Source organism: Hyperolius riggenbachi, chromosome 8, assembly GCF_040937935.1.
Source record: "Hyperolius riggenbachi isolate aHypRig1 chromosome 8, aHypRig1.pri, whole genome shotgun sequence".
NCBI classification, from domain to species: Eukaryota; Metazoa; Chordata; class Amphibia; order Anura; family Hyperoliidae; genus Hyperolius; species Hyperolius riggenbachi.
The window spans coordinates 143,730,252-143,752,534 of NC_090653.1; the positions used below are offsets into that span (position 1 = coordinate 143,730,252).

General features: G+C 43.5%; 1 protein-coding gene across 1 annotated transcript in view; it reads left to right on the forward strand.

Moving 5' to 3' along the window:
* The window catches only part of THOC2 (THO complex subunit 2), a 202,565-nt gene that overhangs the window by 76,341 nt on the left and 103,941 nt on the right, over positions 1 to 22,283 (forward strand). The window contains exons 13-18 of the mRNA XM_068251182.1: positions 152 to 193; positions 5,654 to 5,784; positions 7,700 to 7,801; positions 13,821 to 13,905; positions 15,700 to 15,793; positions 16,001 to 16,081. Of these exons, the coding sequence (XP_068107283.1) occupies positions 152 to 193; positions 5,654 to 5,784; positions 7,700 to 7,801; positions 13,821 to 13,905; positions 15,700 to 15,793; positions 16,001 to 16,081 (535 nt within the window). The remainder of the gene's footprint in view (positions 1 to 151; positions 194 to 5,653; positions 5,785 to 7,699; positions 7,802 to 13,820; positions 13,906 to 15,699; positions 15,794 to 16,000; positions 16,082 to 22,283) is intronic.

The following is a 22,283-nucleotide window of genomic DNA, read 5'->3' on the forward strand; positions in this document are numbered from 1 at the left end:
CTGGGCACATTTCTCTGTGCACAGATAATTATGTGTTTGTTTACTTAGTGGAAAACTCTATTATTGCAGTATTTCATCATGCACTTAGCCCACCTAGTTAAGGAAAACTGCAAACCGTGTAATGTGTTCTGTATTATTCTTTTGTTCTCAGTTTCAGTCTGATGCAAGCAAAGCAGAAGATAAAGAAAAAATGGTAAGTACATTGGCTTAGAAACCCATGAGAGTGAATAAAAAAAAAAAAAAAAACTATGCAGTGTCATGTGATTGCTTGGCAAGGCTTCAGACGAATGTGCGCTTGTGTAACTCTAATGTGGTGTTTCCTCAGTTCTAGAAAAGTTACTGTACAGCTTCAGCATGTCCATGCGCAAACAGCTTATTATTATTTGTACATGTTTCAATTCGGTCCTTGTCACTGGCCCAGAATGCCAGACTCCACTGGCTGCGAGCTTGTTGCTGGTGTGTGACTCAAAAACAACTAAAAACAAAAGCTTAGCATCACAACCAGGCAACTGACATAATTATTATCTATGTACTTTATGTATTTGTGTATAAGCCTAATTTTTCAACACAAAAAATGTGCTGAAAAGTTACCGCCTCGGCTTATGCGAGTCAGTGGAGCAGGTTTTGTTGCTGGCAGAGGAGTGTAAGGATCCTGCACTGGTGATCCTGCTCTCACCAACTGGCTCCCTGCTGTGTACGTGAACCCCATAGCCTGCAACATGGTGTGCAGAGTGTGCTGCTCAAGACTACCTGTGTCCCCTGGATTGTGGAGCGGAGCGTGTCAGTGGTGCAATGAGCAGGCATTTATCCTGCGTGGTAATTGTTTTATATTGATCACGCTATCTAGTGGTACCTTGAGGCACAGCTGTATCATCTTTGGGGCACATCTGGCTATGAAGAGGGGGCTGACTTGTACTGGGAGCACATATGGCTATTTGTACTGAGTAGGGGGCTTACACGCCAGTCAATCACTTTTTCCTGGTTTCTGAGGGAAAAGTGGGTACCTCGGCTTATACAGGGGTCAGCTTATTTATGAGTATATACAGTCATTCCAACTGCTGCACACAAAGTATGTAGTCACTTATAAGGTCTCTCAGAAGTCCTATGGCCCTCATACTCTAGGGCCAATTTAGCGGAAAACCAATTAACTTATCTGTATGGTTTTGGGATGTGGGCAGAAACCAGAGTGCCTAGAGGAAATCCATGCAGACATGGAGAGAGCATAAAAACCTACTGTCATCGGGAATACTACTACGCAGGCGCAGTATGATCCCGGTGACGTAGGCGCATTCCCGAATGGGGCGGACCAGTGGGACCCAGGAGAAGACCGGAGCTGCAGGGAGGGACACCTTTGACTTCTAGGGGCAGAAAGAAGCCTCAGGTAAGTAAAACTAGATTTATTTTGTCACCTTGGATATCCTTTAACCAGCTGAGCGGTCTGGACGAGCTCAGCTCGTCCAACACCGCCAGCGGCTGCCGCTCAGGCCCTGCTGGGCCGATTTTGATGAAATAAAAAGCAGCACACGCAGCCGGCACTTTGCCAGCCGCGTGTGCTGCCTGATCGCCGCCGCTCTGCGGCGATTCGCCGCGAGCAGCGGCGAAAGAGGGCCCCCCTAGCCGCCTGAGCCCAGCGTAGCCGGAACAAAAAGTTCCGGCCAGCGCTAAGGGCTGGATCGGAGGCGGCTGACGTCACGACGTCGGCTGACGTCGATGACGTCACTCCGCTCGTCGCTATGGCGACGATATAAGCAAAACAAGGAAGGCCGCTCATTGCGGCCTTCCTTGTTTATTCTGGGCGCCGGAGGCGATCGGAAGATCGCCTCCGGAGCGCCCTCTAGTGGGCTTTCATGCAGCCAACTTTCAGTTGGCTGCATGAAATAGTTTTTTTTTTATTTAAAAAAAACCCTCCCGCAGCCACCCTGGCGATTTAATCAGAACGCCAGGGTGGTTAATGTGTTCCTGTAACAAAACAGGGCTGAGAATGGGTATTTGCCTTAATAGAAGGACGCCTCTAGATAATCCAGAGTCTTCCCCTGTCGTCGTCCACAAGGCGGTCCCAGCCCTGTGTTCTCCTGAAAACCGTGTACAAGATGTTGTCTATGGCTTATGCCTGCACAGTAGCATGGACCCAATGGTGTTTGGCTTTTTCTGCCGAAGCCCACATGGGTCCTTGCTACTGAGTAGGGAGCGCAACTGTAAGGTTCCAAGGGATACTGGTGTCTCCAGAGGAGTCTAATGCTGGGCATACACGGCTCGTTTTTTATTATCAATCGACCCGCTGATGGCTCGATTGATAATATCCGACGTGTCCGATCACCGCGCCGGATCGACACCGCGCTCGATCCCCGCGGGCGGACAATGGAAGAAACGAAGCGGAGATGTGGAAGTGCCCGCGGGGACTAGCGAGAATCGATCCACGCACCCCTGCGGCGCACAATTGTACCGTGTATGCCCAGCATAACTTTTTAATTTCCAAATGTCACAGGTTTAAGCCTTAGGAGGATAAAAAAAAAAAAAAAAACAATGTAGCTTCTCCATCAGGGTTAAGTCACAGAAGCAATCAACTTATTTTCGTTTTACGTGCCCCGTCAGGGCTTTTGTTTATGAGCAATCAAATGTTACATTTAAGTTCAGATAATGCAGTATTTCCTGGCTATGCTGAGCAGTTTGAATCCTGTGTTTTCTGGCTCTCTGCATCCCTCCTGGGTCACCTGGGTTCAAAGGGCCACTGCTGTGTGATGTAGTAGTCCAACTCCTTTAGGCTTCCTGTTTGAGGTTGTGCATTGCAGCATGGTATTCTGAACCTGGCATGTGGCACTGTGCCAGATGACAAAACAAACTGCCCATTTCAAAAGATTTTCTGTGAAAACAAGGAAGCCTGATTTGCATCTCCGTTTCATCGCCTATCTTGTCTTGATTCTTGTGATGAGTCAGTGATGTGAAACGGCCGTCAATCCAGAATCTCTACTGTACCTGCCATTTCTTTTGCATTCTCTGCATTGCTTGGGATCATAAGCAAGCAATAAATAACAGCTGAATCCTTCAACTTCCACTTTTTTTTTTTCTCTAATCAAGGTTTAAAGGAAGCATGATCATTTTAGAACTGAATGTTGTGATAAAGACCTGTTTAAATCTACAAACTATATATGAAACTAAAGTTCAATTCATTAGAACAGACTAATCATATTATTTTTACAAATATATCTTGTTACAAAGAGACTATAGTTGTTACACAATAGCTCTGCTTTACTGATGCTGTTTGTGCAGTATAATCAACCTGGTCTGACTGAAGAAAAAAGTAATAAATGCTCTGTGACTGGGATTTTATCATGGCAGTTGTTGGTTAAGGAAAACAAAAGTTTGCTTTCCTAAAACAGAAAGAATTTGCGATAATTCAGGTTGGAGTGAGCTCGAGATGTCTCCCAGGCACCACTGCTGAATATATGCAAATTAACCATTGTACCCTTAGAAGCTAAACACACCTCCAGAACCGCTGGAATGCAATGATGTGTCAGCTTGTTAATATGTACAGAGCTTGTTGGTTAAGGAGGTTGAGAGATTGTGGTACAGCATTCGCTTTAGGGTGAATCATGAAATCTATGTGGAGTATTGGAAATATGAAACAAAAAAAAGTTAATTTTACATAAAACTTCCATAAATGTAAACCTATGGAATAGCGTTAATTTGCCAGCCTGTTCCAAGTATAGCCTCAATTGATCAGCGAGTATGGTGATCAGATTTTAAAGATATTCAGAAAAATGTCTTTAAAGGATACCTCAACCGAAAAAAATTATAGCTGCAGTGTGTTGGGGGTTAAAATTACATACCTCTCATCCTCCTGCCCCCCCTCCCTCCATTTGCCGCCGTTAGTCTAATATTCATGCCGGTGTCCCGACGACTTGTTTGACCTATGACCCGGACATACTGCGCCCTGTGTGTCTCCTTTTCACTTCTGGCCGGCGCATAGCGATCGGCTCAGAAGCACGCTGCCTCTCTGTCTCCTCTGTGCTGCCCAGAGGAGACAGAGAGGCAGCGTGCTTCTGAGCCGATCGATATGCGCCGGCCAGAAGTGAAAAGGGGAGGACATACTGCTCACAGGGCGCAGTATGTCCGGGTCATAGGTCAAACAAGTTGCCGGGACACCGGCATGAATATTAGACTAACGGCGGCAGATGGAGGGGGCAGGAGGACGAGAGGTATGTAATTTTAACCCCCAACACACTGCAGCTATAATTTTTTTCGGTTGAGGTATCCTTTAAAAAGAGAATGTTAATAGTCAGGCTGATCCTAGGCCTCATTCATACTAGCACGTTTCTGTCCGCTTTTCACCAATGCTTATCAATCTGTAACATTGCGGTGCTGATAAAGAGGACAGAAGCACACTAGTCTTAGGCCTCATTCACACTATACGCACTGCCGTGTGCATTTTGGCAGCACGTATAGTATCAATCAAGCAAGTATTAGCGCTCACAGACCTTTACAATAAAAACAGTCAGCAGTCCAAATATAACATATTACAACAAATATACTGAACAAACACACTACTATACAGTGGAGCGCTTCCCTGCTAGTTGTGTGATAGCGGGAAAAAGTAAATAGAAAATGGGTTAGCGCTCTTTTCAGTCCTTAGTATTAATAGGTGACACTCAGGCTTCAGGCAGATGTAAAAATAATACATTAAAATCCCCCCCCCCCCCCCCCACACACACAATATGCGGCCTAGAGGGCCCAACAGCGCAGTAGGGGTACAGGCCACCCCTAAGCCACTCAGGCAATCACAGCTGTGCACTTGAAATCCGGTCCTAAAGCTTTCACCATGCGGTGGGTGCTGGGCACTGTTTGCCTGACGGGCGTTTTGCGCAAAGCTGCTTTTCTACGCACAAAACAGCCTTTGCACTGCTTTCTGCTGCCCCACTGAAAGAAGTCTTAGTCTTATGTGAGTGCCCACCAGAGCTAGAATTTCTTATTGAGGTTAAAATTGACATAAAGGGTACTGATGGTTTGCAAATGACGTTGGCTGTAGTTTTTCAACACAGTTGTTCCTAGTGTTAATCTTCTTGTCTTGGACATGCAGCATCCATAGACAAGTCACAATGACTCGTTACTGTGCCATGGGCATTACCCACTATGTCACTTTATTATGTTAGTTTACAATGCACCTTTTTATATGTAAGTCAGTTGTGGCTGCATCATGGACATTTTTGGGGCTCATATTTAGAGTAAAGGTGGCCACTAATGATCCAATCATTTTCATCCAATCTTACCATTTAAATGTAATATAAGGTAACTGCCTTAAGTATCCATTCAGTATATTCACTCAATTTACCCTTGTACTATGTAGATTTGGTAAGATTGGATGAAAAAGATTGGATCATTAGTGGCCACCATAAGATGTACATACAGAATAAAATAACATTGTTGCATGGGTCTGGCACTTAACTGCATTACGACACCATGAATGTGATTTTCAATCTTTTCAATCTTCTTTTTTTTTTTTCATGGATGCTTTACATATGTTATGTGTGTATTGCAAGTTGTGCATAGGGGATTGCTGTGGTAAACTAATTTTCACATAGTTCTTAGAGTATTGTTCATGGTCCTTGGATTAGGCATTTTAATGATTACCATGTTGTCATCTCTTCTATCCTCACAGGAGACGTTGTTCAGTTGCCTGCTAAGTATAACAGACCAGGTTTTGCTTCCCTCGTTATCGTTAATGGATTGCAATGCATGCATGTCTGAAGAAATCTGGGGAATGATCAAATCCTTTCCATACCAGTACAGGTAAAAAAAACCCCAAACCATGGAACTGTAGTTTTGGTACAGAGCTCTCTTGATAATGCTTCTGTCTTTTTTAGTGGCCATTGTAAATGTGTGCCTAGTGGGCCGTGGTTTTTACAATTGGTTTGATGGTGGCCATTGTTAAGATTCTGGATCGTCTCTGTGATTTTATTCGACTTTATTCGACTTTAAAGAGACTCTGTAACATTAAAAAGATCCCCTGGGGGGTACTCACCTCGGGTGGGGGAAGCCTCCGGATCCTAATGAGGCTTCCCACGCCGTCCTCTGTCCCACGGGGGTCTCGCCGCAGCCCTCCGAACAGCCGGCGACTGTGCCGACTGTCAGTTCAATATTTACCTTTGCTGGCTCCAGCGGGGCGCTGTGGCGACTTTCTGCACGGAAATAGACGGAAATACCCGATCTCCGTCGGGTCCGCTCTACTGCGCAGGCGCCGGAAACTTGCTCCTGCGCAGTAGAGCAGACCCGACGGTGATCGGGTATTTCCGCCTACTTCGGCGCCGAGAGACATCAGAGCGCCTGCGCAGGAGCCAGGAAGGTAAATATTGCGTCACGGCTGTACGGAGGGCTACAGCGAGACCCCCGAGGGACGCAGAACGGCGTGGGAAGCCTCATTAGGATCCTGAGGCTTCCCCCACCCGAGGTGAGTACCCCCCAGGGGCCGTTTTGTCGTTACAGTTCCTCTTTAAGTAAATATGCTCATCTCCACTACAGAATGTCACTTTTCTGTTTCCAGGCTTCCCATGATTCACATTAACTTCCTTTTTAGGGTGCATACACACATCCATTTTTGATTGGCCAGTTTTAGCACCTACATGTAGTATGACTTTTTTGTCTACACAAGTGTGTTCATAATATTTGAAATCTGTTGGCATTCATACTGCATGAAAGTGGTAAAATTGATCAATCTAATTTGGATGTATGTACTCGCCCTAAGATAGAGCAGTGGAGGCTTCTTATTTTTGTAAGATTATGGAGGCTTTTCATCCATTCCTATACGGTAGATTCAGTAGTAAGATGGAGAAAATGTCTCCTCAAGGGAAGGTAATGCCACTTTTGACCAGGGCTGTGGTGTCGGTACAAAAATCATCCAACTCCAACACTGACTCTGGCCACAGGTGCACAAAACGGCTACGACTCCTTGACTCATACTCCTTAATCTAATACTTACCAGGACTGTGGATTTGGTACAGAAATGATCCGACTCGGACTCCCGACTCAGACTCCTCAGTTTATGAAACCTCTAACTCCGACTCCACAGCTCTGCTTTTGACAGTTGTCAGCAGAATAGCTGTCTCATTAGTAGATTTCATGCCATTCCCCTTTCTTTTATGCACCGCTATTGTTCTCAATAGAAAGTTGCAGCTATAGGTATGCAAAGGTACTTTTTTGGGGCTCTGGCACTCAGCTACATGATAGCCAAGCACTGGCGACCACCTGCTGTATAGTTACTGCTCAGCTACTGTGATGGCGACTGAGGTGGGCTTTGGCAGGAGCGCTGAGGTGTAGCATAGCTTAGTTTTGGATACCGGTGATAGGCGGCAGGGATTTTATTTAAGCATCAGCGTTCTGCATTATAACTATTAAGCCTTAATGTGGTATATTTATATCTATGCTTGAAGATGGACTTTAATAGAAGGAACAAAAAATAAATTGACCTCTACTTTAATCATACCTTAGGACACACATAAAAAAACAATCTTGTAATAATGTATTTAAAAAAAAAAATTCCTGCTTAAGACTGTTTGCATTTATTTTGCGTTATGTAGTGTATCTTCAGTCTATATCATGTTTTTTTTTTCTTTAAACCAGTGATTCATATATTTGAAAGCCATCATTATTTTTGATGAAAATATCTGTTTTTCAGTACCTTTTTTTTTTTTTTTTCTCCTTTTTCAAGGTATCGTCTGTACGGGCAATGGAAGAATGACACATATAACAGTCACCCGTTACTGGTCCGGGTTAAAGCACAAACAATTGATAGGGCCAAGTACATTATGAAGTAAGTATAGAAGCTCTGTGTCTATTTGAGTTCTGTCTTTAGAAATACAGTATATAGTGTTAGTGTCCCACAATTTTTCTAAAACAAATAGTTAGGGTTGCAGTAATACTAGTTTCACTATTTGGTGAAGGGATCCCCAACCACTGGTTCAACAGACGTTAGCGCAGTGCCTGGAGTGGCATTAGGTTGCTGGGAGCCCAAGCATTGCAGGCCGCCATTGTGCTGTTGTCTGCACGTATGATGTGTGCCACAAGCACCCACCCCAGCTTCATTTTCTTATGTGTGATTTACAAGCCAAGCGCCATAGTCAAAGCCTCAAAACCTGAAGAGAGTTTTTAGTAGGACCAGTAAAGAGGAAGGATTTGAAGAGAGAAAGTCACCAAAGTGTTTACATAGGTCACCACTACTGGGGTATTCTATCGCTTGTAGTTCCTCCTTGTGCTGTTAGACAATACTTATTCCTTAAAGGATACCAGAACCCAAAGGCTCTGGTAAAATGAAACCTGCAATGGGTAGGAAGAGAAAATTACATACTTACCGCTTCTGTTGTTCCCCGCAGTTAGTCGCCGGTCTTCTCCTATACCTCCCGGTGTCCTGGTGACTTAGTTGACCTTTAACCTGGATAATCTTCGCTTCTGCCCGGCGCATAATGACGGGCAGAAGTACGCACACTCCCCCGCCTCCTCCGTCCCAGCATCTGCGCTCCACTGAAAAGCAAGCGTCACACGCTAAGTAATGTGCAAAGTCCCTAAGGTAAAATAGGGCATTGGTTTTGGTAGGGCAACTGTTTTTCCAATACTCATATTGCCTACTGGGAGTGGGTGTCTCAACTATCTGCACTGAATCCATATTTTACCAGTGTCTTTTTTTTTTTTTTTTTTTGACACACTCTACATTCCACAAGAATCATGTAAGCATAATCTCTACTTGTGAACTCTTGTGTATGCTTCCACATAAGTTGATTGATGTTGATGACAGTTGAGCCTGAGCACAAGTGCTCATATCTGTGCTCATTTTAACAATGTATATCAGTATGTGAAAGTAATGTTTTGCTGCAAAAAGCATAAAAATGTCAAACTTGCTAGATTATCTGGCCACACACGCAAATGATCAAACATCATCATTTAATTTCACTAGGCTTTCCATGGGGATCATTGTTACACATACAGTGATTAAAGTGAACCTAAAGCAAAGGCAAGACTAAGAGTTTCACTTACTTGGGGCTTCTACCAGCCCCCTGCAGCCATCTTGTGCCCGCCGGTACTTAACGACCCTCCTTTCCCCCACCGCAGCTTAGTTTTGTTTCTGCCGACTGATCAGTCGGTGGGCTACTGCGCCTGCGCGGCGCTTTCCGCTTACGTCCTAGTTTGCGCTCCTGTTGGTGGGAGCATTCTGCGCAGGCGCAGTACGAGGTTTTCTCTTACTGCGGAGGCACAGTGCCCGCCAACTGATCAGTCAACAATCAAAACTAAGCGGCGGCAGGGGACTGGAGGTTTATTGAGGACCGGTGCTGGCTGCAGGGGGCTGGTATAAGCCTCAGGTAAATGAAACTTTTTCTTGCCTTCGTTTTAGGTACACTTTTTAAGGATGCAGATCTGTTACCGTTTATACATGTGTTGAAGCTTGATTTTGATTATTTTTTCCCCCCACTTTAAAGTGTACCTGAGGGGAAAAAGGTTAAGATATACTTACCGTGATGATATATAAGCTCTTCTGACACCTCCAGGCTCCTTATTGTATTTGGCCTCCCCTCTGTCTTGCTGCTGTAGCCACCGTTTGTAGCTATGACTGGGACCAGTCAGAGCCTGGTCCACTCTGTGCTCCTGTAAGGCTGTGCACGGCAGCTGTGCCTGAGAGCAGTTTGGAAACCACCAGAACTATTCATGCTCAGGACGCTTCTTATGGGCGGCTCTTATACACAGTCACGTGGGAGCGCATACAGAGAGAGCTTGCATGGACAGCACATGCACCCTGGAGATCCCACCGGAGATCTAAATTGGGGCTACAGCAGCAAGACTGATGGGAGGCCAGACGCACTAAGGAACCTGGAGGTGTCTAGAGAAATATCATGTAGGCAAGTATTCTTTATTATTGTGGTAGTTTCCTGCTTCGCTTTCATATACCTACCATTTCATTTCACTTCAGGGCCTCTGTGCTGCTCTATAGACAGTTCAGGTCACTATTTGATCAAATTTTTAGCACAAGGGATTGACAGACATCCTGTTCACAATTATTTATATAATCGGTCCTAGACATGAAATTTAATGCATTTTTTTTTTCAGTACGGTATAGCTCTGATTTATCTTTTCTCAGAAGACCATTTTTGTTTACAGTTTTGCTGGACTTGACTTACTTGTCTCCTTGTAGGACCCTTTCATCCATTTTATCACTAGCAGTTATTCCACAATGGACATAATAAACAAATCTGACAGATACTGTATTAGTGCTAAGGAAAGATGAGATGGCTCCTGTAATGTTAGTGTCTGAAGAATGAATAGGTCATTTCCAGGCTCTTTGTTCTAACAGAGAAGTTGGCTTCATATAAAAAAGGATAAAAGCAGGACTTTTGTCAATACCTTTATAAATCTTTCAGTAGATACTGTCTGCGAACAATTGCTTTTCTCTAATTAAAAGTTTGATTTTGTTTTACAATGAATAGTTGTTAAAGTTACAATGCAGTAACTGATTGTTAGAGAATAGTTAAAGTGGACCTGAACTCTTGCACAAGACAGAAGGAAAACAGAGAAATCCACCCTGTATGTATTTAGAAAGTTTAAACAAATTCCCCCTCATCTGTGACAAGTTGTAAATTGATCTCTCAGCTGTGTCTGCTCAGGAATCTCCTCTGCCACGGCAGAGCAGCTAATGTCAACACAGGATGTTAACAGTATGTCTGCTTCCATGAAAGCAGGAATTAGGCACTGCAGATTTATTGCAGGGTTTGTATAAGCTGTAACAAATGTTTTTTTATAAGTTGTAATGCTGTTGCATATCTTTTAAAGCAGAGAGGAATTTCTGAGTTCAGATCTGCTTAACCATTTGTGAAAATCACATCCAGGCTGCTGCTGCTGTGCTGCGGCTTGCTCCCGTGCAATCTCCCTCGCGTGCTCCCGTGCTGCCCCCCGTTAGCCTGGAGTTCAATGAATGAGAACTTCGTTCCCATTCATTGATCTAAGTCCCCGGTAGAAAGACTGACTGCTTCTTTTCGAAAGCCGCCATCTTTCTGAGAAAAAAAAAAGTTTCCCGTCCTCCTTATACTTCCCGGAAGCTTCCAGGACTAGAAAAAAGAAATTCACTGTGACCATCTTGTGGCCAAATAGTAAAACTACATCTACATACATTTTTTTTTTTAAATAAAATAAACATGCATTATTACATTTAACATGTTTACCTCCCACACCAAAAATTACCCAAATAAAATTTTTAATGAAAAAAAAAAATTACAATAAAAAAATAAAACATAAATAGTTACCTAAGGGTCTGAACTTTTTTAATATGCATGTGAAGAGGGTATATTACGGGCATTTTTAAATTATAAGCTTGTAAATAGTGGTGGACGCAAAACTGAAAAAATGCACCTTTATTTCCAAATAAAATATTGGCACCATACATTGTGATAGGGAGATAGAGGTACTGTCACGAAAATCCTAAAATTTAAAACGTGTACAAATAAGAAGTACATTTCTTCCATAGTAAAATGAGCCATAAATTACTTTTATCCTATGTCGCTGTCACAGTAGGTTGTAGAAATCTGACATTACTTATTAATTATGGTAGCATGTATTATTTTAAAGCTATAATGGACGAATAATGAATTTTTTCCATTTTTTTCTTGATATTCCTTTGCATTTAACAAAAAAATATTCTTTTCAAAATGTACCATTCAAAGAAAGCCTAATTGGTGGCAGAAGGAACAAGATGTAGATCAATTCTTTGTAATAATTAGTGATAGTTATTGGTAAATGAATGGGAGGTGAAAATTGCTCTGATGCATAAGGTGAAAAATACCCTGGGGGCTGGAATGGTTAAAGGATACCTGACTCAAGGCAAAGTTAGCGAAGGTAAGCACAGAGGTAGGTTCATGCTGGATCCACATACCTCTGTGCATTGTCCATTCCCCTCCACGTTCTCCCTGCGCCACGTAATCCTTACTTTAAAATTGTCACTTTAGGCTAAAGTCAAATTTTCAGACAGGAAGAGACAGGCTTGTGGATCCACCCTAGGTAACCTTGCTTGTGTGAGGTATCCTTTAAATATGCTGTCCATGGTGGGCAAAAAAGTAGGCAGTGCACCCTGAGTGACTCATCTATTTATTCTCCATGTCCAACTTAATTTATTCTCCATGTCATCTCCTCGCCTTCAATACCATCTCCTTGCTCTGCAATTGATGCTGCTGCACATCCACTATTTTGGAACACCCAGCTACCATACAGATAATCATCATATCCATCCTTATAAAGGGGGCATTCCAAAGGGACATATGACATCATTATGTCGTGCTGCATCTAATGTACAGGGTCACCTGGCTTTCTCTTTTTCTGGCTCTCTCCCTTCAGAGGAGACAATTGGCAGCATATTTAACTGCTGTATTATGTATTTATATATTGCTGACGTCTTCTGCAGCACCTTTGTCCCTAGAGGAGCTCACATCTTAACCTGCACCATAGTCCAATGTTCTGCCATAATAAAAAGCCAATTTAAGGGGAATCAATAGATCAAGAAATTAATGATATTCACAGTGTCATTTGTTCATGTTGTTCCACAATGAGCCTGAATTTTGTCATCTTTACTACTGGCAGACAAGAAAAAAATTGAACACACACACACGCACTCTCGGCTGGCCCTTGTGTCCTGTCTCAATGGCTGTGTCAGTGCAGGAAATGCGCAGTAGCGCAAAAGCACTTACACATGGACATGGCACGCAGGGACACATGCATTTTATTACGTAGGATATGCACAGAGGGAGATACTGGTTGCTTGGCAGCTGGAAACAGCTGTTATTTCCTACAATGCTAGATGATCGATGATCTATTTGAGAAAAGGTAAAGATTTCAGAGGACGCTGTTAATGACTAAAGACAGAGGATCAGTACAGCAGGCATTTTTGTAAAGCAAGATCAGTAATAGCAACTTTGATTCATTTCTCAGTATGGGTCATCCTTCAATCCTAGCCTTTTTTGCTTGATTATCTCTTAAATACATATTCCTTTCTGGTACAGTACACTAACACAGCATCATTGGAAGTAGCTATTTTGTTTTTCTTGGGTACCTGCAGACAAAATTCTTATCAAATAAATTCAAACCACACAGGTGGATTAATGGAACTCTGTTAAGGCCGGCTGAAGCTAATAGGTATTTGAAAGCATTCCTTTGAAGGTGATGGTTTGAGACATTGCGGCTGCTGATAAATGAACGCACACTGCGGTACTGCAGTACTGCTATCACTGAGGCAGAAACCGTCCTCTTACAAGAGAGTTATAGACTTAGTACTGCGCCAGCTAAAAACGCTTTTTAAAGGCTGCACTAAAAAAATGTAATGGCTTCTGTCGCACACTGGTATGAACCAATTATTTTCTCTCTTCATGAGATCTTTAGCTCCATCATTAAGCGCCAGTCTCATTAGGAGCAGTCTTTTAGTAGTTACAGAAGCATGCTCATTTTCTAACTCTAGTGCATTTTATTGGCAATTGACAAAACATATTTTTATTACCTGAAAATGTTAAGTGAGAATTACACTGTTATCATAAGCTTTTTTTCTAGCTGTGTTCTGTATGATCTATGTATACAAGAAGCTTCAACAGGCATCTCTTACTATGCTTTGTGTGATTTTATTTATTTCCTAGAGAGAATATTGTGTTTCTATTTGGAGTTTTCTGAATGACTGTTTTACCTTTTTAAATACAGTTGTTATTTTATAGTGCTTCTGTGTTTATGGCCAATTAAATTGTTAATAGTGCTTATGAAACTCTAGAGGAAAAGTGTACCAAATGTCCCCTTTTTTCTTCTGTTCTCTCTTACAGGCGTTTAACAAAAGAAAGTGTGAAGCCATCAGGAAGGCAAATGGGAAAACTAAGCCATAGCAACCCAACCATTTTGTTTGACTATGTATGTATTACATTGCTTTATTATTTTCATTCGCTAAATAAAGCACATTCTGTGCTGTGACCTGCATAATTGGATAAGGCAAAGAAAGCTATAGTGGCTCATGAGTAAATTTTATGTCTTGTACCTCTTTTCAGTTGGCTTTATAAAGTGAAACTCCAGATAAACCTTTGTTCGGAATTATCTTTTTGTATATTTTACAAGTTTTTGGCATACATGCCCCAGCAGAGGAGCAGGCTGCTGAAATATACACTTTAACACTGTCCAAAACCCTCCACCCATTCAGTAGCCCATCTGAAGCCCTCCACTCAGCCAATAGCACATCCAAAACACTCCACCCAACCAATAGCCCATCCTAAATGCTCCCCCCAACCAATAGCCCATCCTAAATGCTCCACCCAACCAATAGCCCATCTGAACCCCCCACCCAACCAATAGCCCATCCTAAATGCTCCACCCAACCAATATCCCATCCTAAATGCTCCACCCAACCAATAGCCCTTCCTAAATGTTCCACCCAACCCAATAGCCCATCCTAAATGCTCCACCCAATCAATAGCCCATCTGAACCTCCCACCTATCCAATAGGCCAGCCAAAAATCTCCACCCAACCAATAGCCATACTCAACCTTTCACACTGCGCTAACCTCATAATACTTTAAAGTCCAGATTCAGGATGGCTCACATCTACTCACATTTACTTTTAATCCGTTTATGATTAGAAATGTTTTGTAAGAACGTGACAGTTCAGATCCAAAGATCCTTATCAGTCAGCCGTGAGGCTTGGCTGCCACCCACAAAATAATGAAGATAACTTCAAGTGACTGTCAACAATCAATGGGCATTGAGTGCCACCTGTGAATAACCAGGCATGCAGAAATACAATTCCCAATCACTGTTATGCACCACCACAGCTTGCTCACACTCATCCTCCCGCCTTCCATTTAGAGCGGTCAAAGGAATGCATAGTGCAGCCATATCCACGCTATGCAGCCTGCCGTTCCAGAGGCCAGAGAAGACTACAGGTCTCCTTTTACATGTCTGTGATCTGGCATTGTTGGCAGTGTTCAGATGCACAGGAGTATCCAAGAAACAATTAGTAGCGTGACATCATTGTGGGCACAGCATTATTTCAGTTTTTAAATAATTGGTGAACTGTCCTTAAAGCGGAATATAACCCTGCATTTCAACTTTGCTCTAAAACATTATTTACAGCATATTATATGCAATCAGCAATTTTTTTTTTTTACTAGGCCAGCATTGGAAGGGTTAAACACAGAGGTTTAAAGTTCCATGGAGAGATATGCAGAAGTTCAGATTGTTACATTCTATTTAGTTAAATGAATCTATTGAGAAATGTTACACACTCTTTGGCTGTCCTCCAGCTCCTTCTCAGTCAGAGACAGTGAGTCACATTCAACACTTAGATACATTTATGTAAACAAAATGTATCTATGTCAGCTTCTGATGCGTCTGCAGAAATCTCCAGGAACTTTAAAGCTCTGTGTAACCCTTCCAATGCTGGTCTAGTAAAAAAAAAAAAAAAATGCTGGTTGCATATAATATACTGTAAATAATGTTTTAGAGCAAAGTTGAAATGCAGGGTTATATTCCGCTTTAAAGTGTATTAAAAGAATTGATGCTAGCTGTTGGTAATTGAGTATATCTCAAAGACAAAGAGTGCAGTACTCTGTATTATTATTGTTTCTTGCAGTTATTTACTTGTATGATGTTTTCCTGCCATAATATGGATTGTTTTGTCCCTGCTGTCATTACCCTTTCTTTTATTTTTGACAGATCCTTTCACAGATACAGAAGTATGACAATTTGATTACACCTGTTGTGGACTCTCTTAAATACCTCACGTCACTGAACTATGATGTCCTTGCATGTATCCTTTTGTTCTGCATATTTGTTCTAACACTGAGTCTTTAGAAAGGTGCCTTATAACAATGGTTGTTTACTGCATGTTGTGGAATGTTCAGCTGTTCTTGATTGTTAATATGAATGTTAGTGGTTTATGTTAAGACCGGATCACGTTTGCCATACTAAAGAGAGGACACAAAGTATGACAGATTTTCTTTAACATGAAATTCAGATTGTATCATTGAAGCTCTTGCAAACCCTGAAAAAGAGAAGATGAAGCACGATGACACCACAATCTCCACCTGGCTACAGAGTTAGTGCAAGCTCTTTCACATGTTGTATTTATTATGCCCAATTCAGTCACAGTTTTTTTTTTATATGCATTTATAATAATTTTGCATGCGAAGGTTTTGTAGTAGGTATTGTAGGTTATTAAACGAGAATGAACTGCTCCATCCATTCAGCCCCATAGCTTGCCGGGGAAAAGGGTGATTACTGATTGGATGTCAGCATGTCCAATGCTGAGGATCTTGAAATAGGGTCTTTTGTGGCTTTCAGCATACAGGTCGGCTGGCAGCTCATCACCCCATCCCCCCCCCCCCCCTTATATGCTCTCCATAGAACAGAACAGAATGTGCAGCTGTGGTCGTAAAGTACTTGTTTGGAAACCTGTCCCTGGAAACCATCACCACTGATCATTCTATATTAGATTGTTTGTATGCTTAAAGTGGACCTGAACTCTTGCACAGGACAGAAGGAAAACATAGAGAAATGCACCCTGTATGTATTTAGAGAGTTTAGCCTGTCTAATTCCCACTCATCTGAGACTTGGCACAAGTTGTAATTTGGTCCCTCAGCTGTGTCAGCAAGCTGCCACAGCAGAAGGCTAATTGGTAAACACATGAAGTTAACCCTATGTCTTCTTCCATGAAAGCAGGAAGTAGACACACTGCAGATTTATTGCAGAATTTATATCAATTGTAACAAAGAAATGTTTTTCTGTAAAGAGAACCCGAGGTGGGATTCTGCCCTCGATATTAGGACACAGAGGCACATTCGGCATACAATGCCCAGCCTCTGTGGTCGCCGCCTGTGTCCCTTCCCTCCCCACCTCCGTAAGCTTCCTCCAATCTGCTTACGGAGGTGGGGAGAGAAGGGACGCAGGCGGGGAGCCACGCTATAGAGCAGGCGGGGGAGCGGCGGTGAGTAGCAGCAGAAAGGCCAGCCGACTAGCGACAATCTGTGTGTTGCCAGCCTGGCGGTTTTTATATTGGAAGACAGCAGAGCGCAGCGGGGGGGCTGGAGGTGCAATATAAGGACACAGAGGCTGGGCATTGTATGCCGAATGTGCCTCTGTGTCCTAATATTCATGTCAGAAGCCCACCTTGGGTTCTCTTTAACCTCTTGAGGACCGTGGGCTTTACCCCCCTTAAGGACCAGACCCTTTTTTCCATTCAGACCACTGCAGCTTTCACGGTTTTTTGCTCGCTCATACAACCTACCACCTAAATGAATTTTGGCTCCTTTTCTTGTCACTAATAAAGCTTTCTTTTGGTGCTATTTGATTGCTGCTGCGATTTTTACTTTTCATTATATTCATCAAAAAAGACATGAATTTTGTCAAAAAAATGATTTTTTTTTTAACTTTCTGTGCTGACATTTTTCAAATAAAGTAAAATTTCTGTATACATGCAGCGCGAAAAATGTGGACAAACATGTTTTTAATAAAAAAAAACAAAAAACCATTCAGCCTATATTGTTTGGATTGGGTAAAAGTTATAGCGTTTACAAACTATGGTGCAAAAAGTGAATTTTCCCATTTTGAAGCATCTATGACTTTTCTGACCCCCTGTCATGTTTCATGAGGGGCTAGAATTCCAGGATAGTATAAATACCCCCCAAATGACCCCATTTTGGAAAGAAGACATCCCAAAGTATTCACTGAGAGGCATGGTGAATTCATAGAAGATTTTATTTTTTGTCACAAGTTAGCGGAAAATGACACTTAGTCATTTCTGCTAACTTGCGACAAAAAAAAATGAAATCTGCCACGGACTCACTATGCTCCTCTCTGAATACCTTGAAGTGTCTACTTTTCAAAATGGGGTAATTTGTGGGGTGTGTTTACTGTCCTGGCATTTTGGGGGGTGCTAATTATAAGCACCCCTGTAAAGCCTAAAGGTGCTCATTGGACTTTGGGCCCCTTAGCGCAGTTAGGCTGCAAAAAATTGCCACACATGTGGTATTGCCGTGCTCAGGAGAAGTAGTATAATGTGTTTTGGGGTGCATTTTTACACATACCCATGCTGGGTGGGAGAAATATCTCTGTAAATGACAATTTTTGATTTTTTTTACACACAATTGTCAATTTACAGAGATATTTCTCCCACTCAGCATGGGTATGTGTAAAAATACACCCCAAAACACATTATACTACTTCTCCTGAGTACGGCGATACCACATGTGTGGCACTTTTTTGCACCCTAACTGCGCTAAGGGGCCCAAAGTCCAATGAGTACCTTTAGGATTTCACAGGTCATTTTTGTTTCAAGACTACTCCTCACGGTTTAGGGCCCCTAAAATGCCAGGGCAGTATAGGAACCCCACTAATGACCCCATTTTAGAAAGAAGACACTCCAAGGTATTCCGTTAGGAGTATGGTGAGTTCATAGATTTTATTTTTTGTCACAAGTTAGCGGAAATTGATTTTAATTGTTCTTTCTCACAAAGTGTCATTTTCCGCTAACTTGTGACAAAAAATAAAATCTTCTATGAACTCACCATACTCCTAACTGAATACCTTTGGGTGTCTTCTTTCTAGAATGGCGTCATTTGTGGGGTTCCTATACTGCCCTGGCATTTTAGGGGCCCTAAACCGTGAGGAGTAGTCTTGAAACCAAATGTCGCAAAATGACCTGTGAAATCCTAAAGGTACTCATTGGACTTTGGGCCCCTTAGCGCACTTAGGGTGTAAAAAAGTGCCACACATGTGGTACCGCCGTACTCAGAAGTAGTATAATGTGTTTTGGGGTGTATTTTTACACATACCCATGCTGGGTGGGAGAAATATCTCTGTAAATGGACAATTGTGTGTAAAAAAAAAAAAAAAAATCAAACAATTGTCATTTACAGAGAGATTTCTCCCACCCAGCATATGTGTAAAAATACACCACAAAACACATTATACTACTTCTCCTGAGTACAGCGATACCACATGTGTGACACTTTTCTTGCAGCCTAGGTGCGTTAAGGGGCCCAACATCCTATTCACAGGTCATTTTGAGGCATTTGTTTTCTAGACTACTCCTCAAGGTTTAGGGCCCCTAAAATGCCAGGGCAGTATAGGAACCCCACTAGTGACCCCTTTTTAGAAAGAAGACACCCCAAGGTATTCCGTTAGGTGCATGGCTAGTTCATAGAAGATTTTATTTTTGTCACAAGTTAGTGAAAAATGACACTTTGTGAAAAAAAAAAAACAATAAAAATCTCCGCTAACTTCTGACAAAAAATAAAATCTTCTATGAACTCGTCATACACCTAACAGAATACCTTGGGGTGTCTTTTTTCTAAATTGGGGTCACTTGTGGGGTTCCTATACCGCCCTGGCATTTTACGGGCCCAAAACTGTGAGTAGTCTGGAAACCAAATGTCTCAAAATGACTGTTCAGGGCTATAAGCATCTGCAAATTTTGATGACAGGTGGTCTATGAGGGGGCGAATTTTATGGAACCGGTCATAAGCAGGGTGGCCTTTTAGATGACAGGTTGTATTGGGCCTGATCTGATGGATAGGAGTGCTAGGGGGGTGACAGGAGGTGATTGATGGGTGTCTCAGGGGGTGGTTAGAGGGGTAAATAAATGCAATCAATGCACTGGGGAGGTGATCGGAAAGGGGGTCTGAGGGATCTGAGGGTTTGGCCGAGTGATCAGGAGCCCACACGGGGCAAATTAGGGCCTGATCTAATGGGTAGGTGTGCTAGGGGGTGACAGGAGGTGATTGATGGGTGTCTCAAGGTGTGATTAGAGGGGGGAATAGATGCAAACAATGCACTGGCGAGGTGATCAGGGCTGGGGTCTGAGGGCGTTCTGAGGGTGTGGGCGGGTGATTGAGTGCCCTAGGGGCAGATAGGGGTCTAATCTGATGGGTAGCAGTGACAGGGGGTGATTGATGGGTAATTAGTGGGTGTTTAGGGTAGAGAACATCTGCGGGCGATCTATTGGTGTGGGTGGGTGATCAGATTGCCCGCAAGGGGCAGGTTAGGGGCTGATTGATGGATGGCAGTGACGGGGTGATTGATGGGTGGCAGTGACGGGGTGATTGATGGGTGATTGCTAGGTTATTGACAGGTGATCAGTGGGTTATTACAGGGAAGAACAGATGTAAATAATTCACTGGCGAATTGATAAGGGGGGGTCTGAGGGCAATCTGAGCGTGTAGGCGGGTGATTGGGTGCCCGCAAGGGGCAGATTAGGGTCTGATCTGATGGGTAACAGTGACAGTTGGTGATAGGGGGTGATTGATGGGTAATTAGTGGGTGTTTAAGGTAGAGAACAGATGTAAACACTGCACTTGGGAGGTGATCTGACGTCGGATCTGCGGGCGATCTATTGGTGTGGGTGGGTGATCAGATTGCCCGCAAGGGGCAGGTTAGGGGCTGATTGATGGGAGGCAGTGACAGGGGGTGATTGATGGGTGATTGATGTGTGATTGACAGGTGTTTGACAGATGATCAGTGGGTTATTACAGGGGGGATAGAGGCATACAGTACACGGGGGGGGGGGGGTTGTCTGGGGAGAATCTGAGGGTGGGGGGTGATCAGGAGGGAGCAGGGGGCAGTTTAGGGAATAAAAAAAAAATAGTGTCAACAGATAGTGACAGGGAGTGATTGATGGGTGATTAGGGGGGTGATTGGGTGCAAACAGGGGTCTGGAGGGTGGGGTCTGAGGGGTGCTGTGGGCGATCAGGGGGCAGGGGGGGAGAAATCAGTGTGCTTGGGTGCAGACTAGGGTGGCTGCAGCCTGCCCTGGTGGTCCCTCGGACACTGGGACCACCAGGGCAGGAGGCAGCCTGTATAATAGGCTTTGTATACATTACAAAGCCTATTATACGCAATGATCGGCGGATATGTGTAATTCTCCGCCCGCCCGCCGGCGCTGCTAAGTGGCCGGCGAGCTGGAGGCTAAATCCCCGGCGGAGGATCGCGTCACGGATGACGCGATCGCTCCACCCATGCCCGTACAAGGACCGCCGCCTCTGTGCATGCGGCGGTCCTTGCGGGATCCACTTTTCGGCCGCCCCTGTGCAGTGGGCGGTCGGGAAGTGGTTAAAGGTTATTATACTGTTGCGTATCTCTTTGAGCAGAAAGGAGGTTCTGAGTTCAGGTCCGCTATAACCTCCATACACTGCAGTCTGCACTAACATTTAGTGTTGTATCAGCTGCTCTCAGTTAAAGGGAACTTGAGGTGAAAGCTGTATGGAGGCTGCCACATTTTTCCTTTTATACCAGTTGCCTGGCAGTCCTCCTTCCTGATTTTGCGTCTCTCTAATACTTTTAGCCATAGACCCTGAAAAAGCATGCAGCAGATCAGGTTCCTTGACTCAGCTGACTCGGGTTTTACTGGATTAACCATATGCTTGTTCCAGGGTTTTGACTCTGACACTACTTATGCCAGAAGATCAACAGTGCAACTGGCATGGTTTACAAGAAATTAAATATGGCAGCCTCCATATCCCTCTCACCTCAGGTTCCCTACTTAACAGTTGTTTCAGGTGATGTAGAGAGCAGAGTGCTGTGTAAACGTTATCGGACCACTCAGCTTATATAACTAAATGCTGCTGCAGTGCAAACAACTATGGAAGTGGTTAAGTAAGATTTAGGGCCAGTTTCCAGTAGGGCCGAATCTGCAGTGTTCCACAGCAGGCGAGAAAACTCCACCTGTCCCTATCTCTTCCTGTCCGAATCGCACTGCGGTGCAAGTCTACACGGCATGCTATAGTTTCCAGCAGCACACACTCTAATCCCTACAGCTGTGCATGGCACAGCTAAGCTATTCAGATGCGTACTGGCATCACTGCAAAGCTCAGTGAAAATCAACCCTAAGGCCCCTTTTACACTTGCTCTCCGTTATAACAAACAAACTGATTTTCGAAGTAATGTCCATGTTTTCCTATGACACAGTTCCCACTATATGCGTTTCAACTGAAAGCTTTTTCACTGTGCACTGCTATGGAAAAAACGCGTACCAACACATAAGTCTAAAAGGGCCCTTACCTGACTGCATGATTTCCCAGCAAAATGTGGAATTTTTATTGAAATAGTACATATGTTAAAATGGTCTTTTAAAGAAAACCTGTAACTAAAAAAAGTTCCCCTGGGGGTACTTACCTCGGGTGGGGGAAGCCTCCGGATACTATCCTGGGTCGCACGGCGGTCTCGCTGTGCCCCTCCGAACAGCGGGAATGTAAATATTTTCCAGGCTCCAGCGCAGGCGCAGTATCGGTTATCCGCTCGGAGA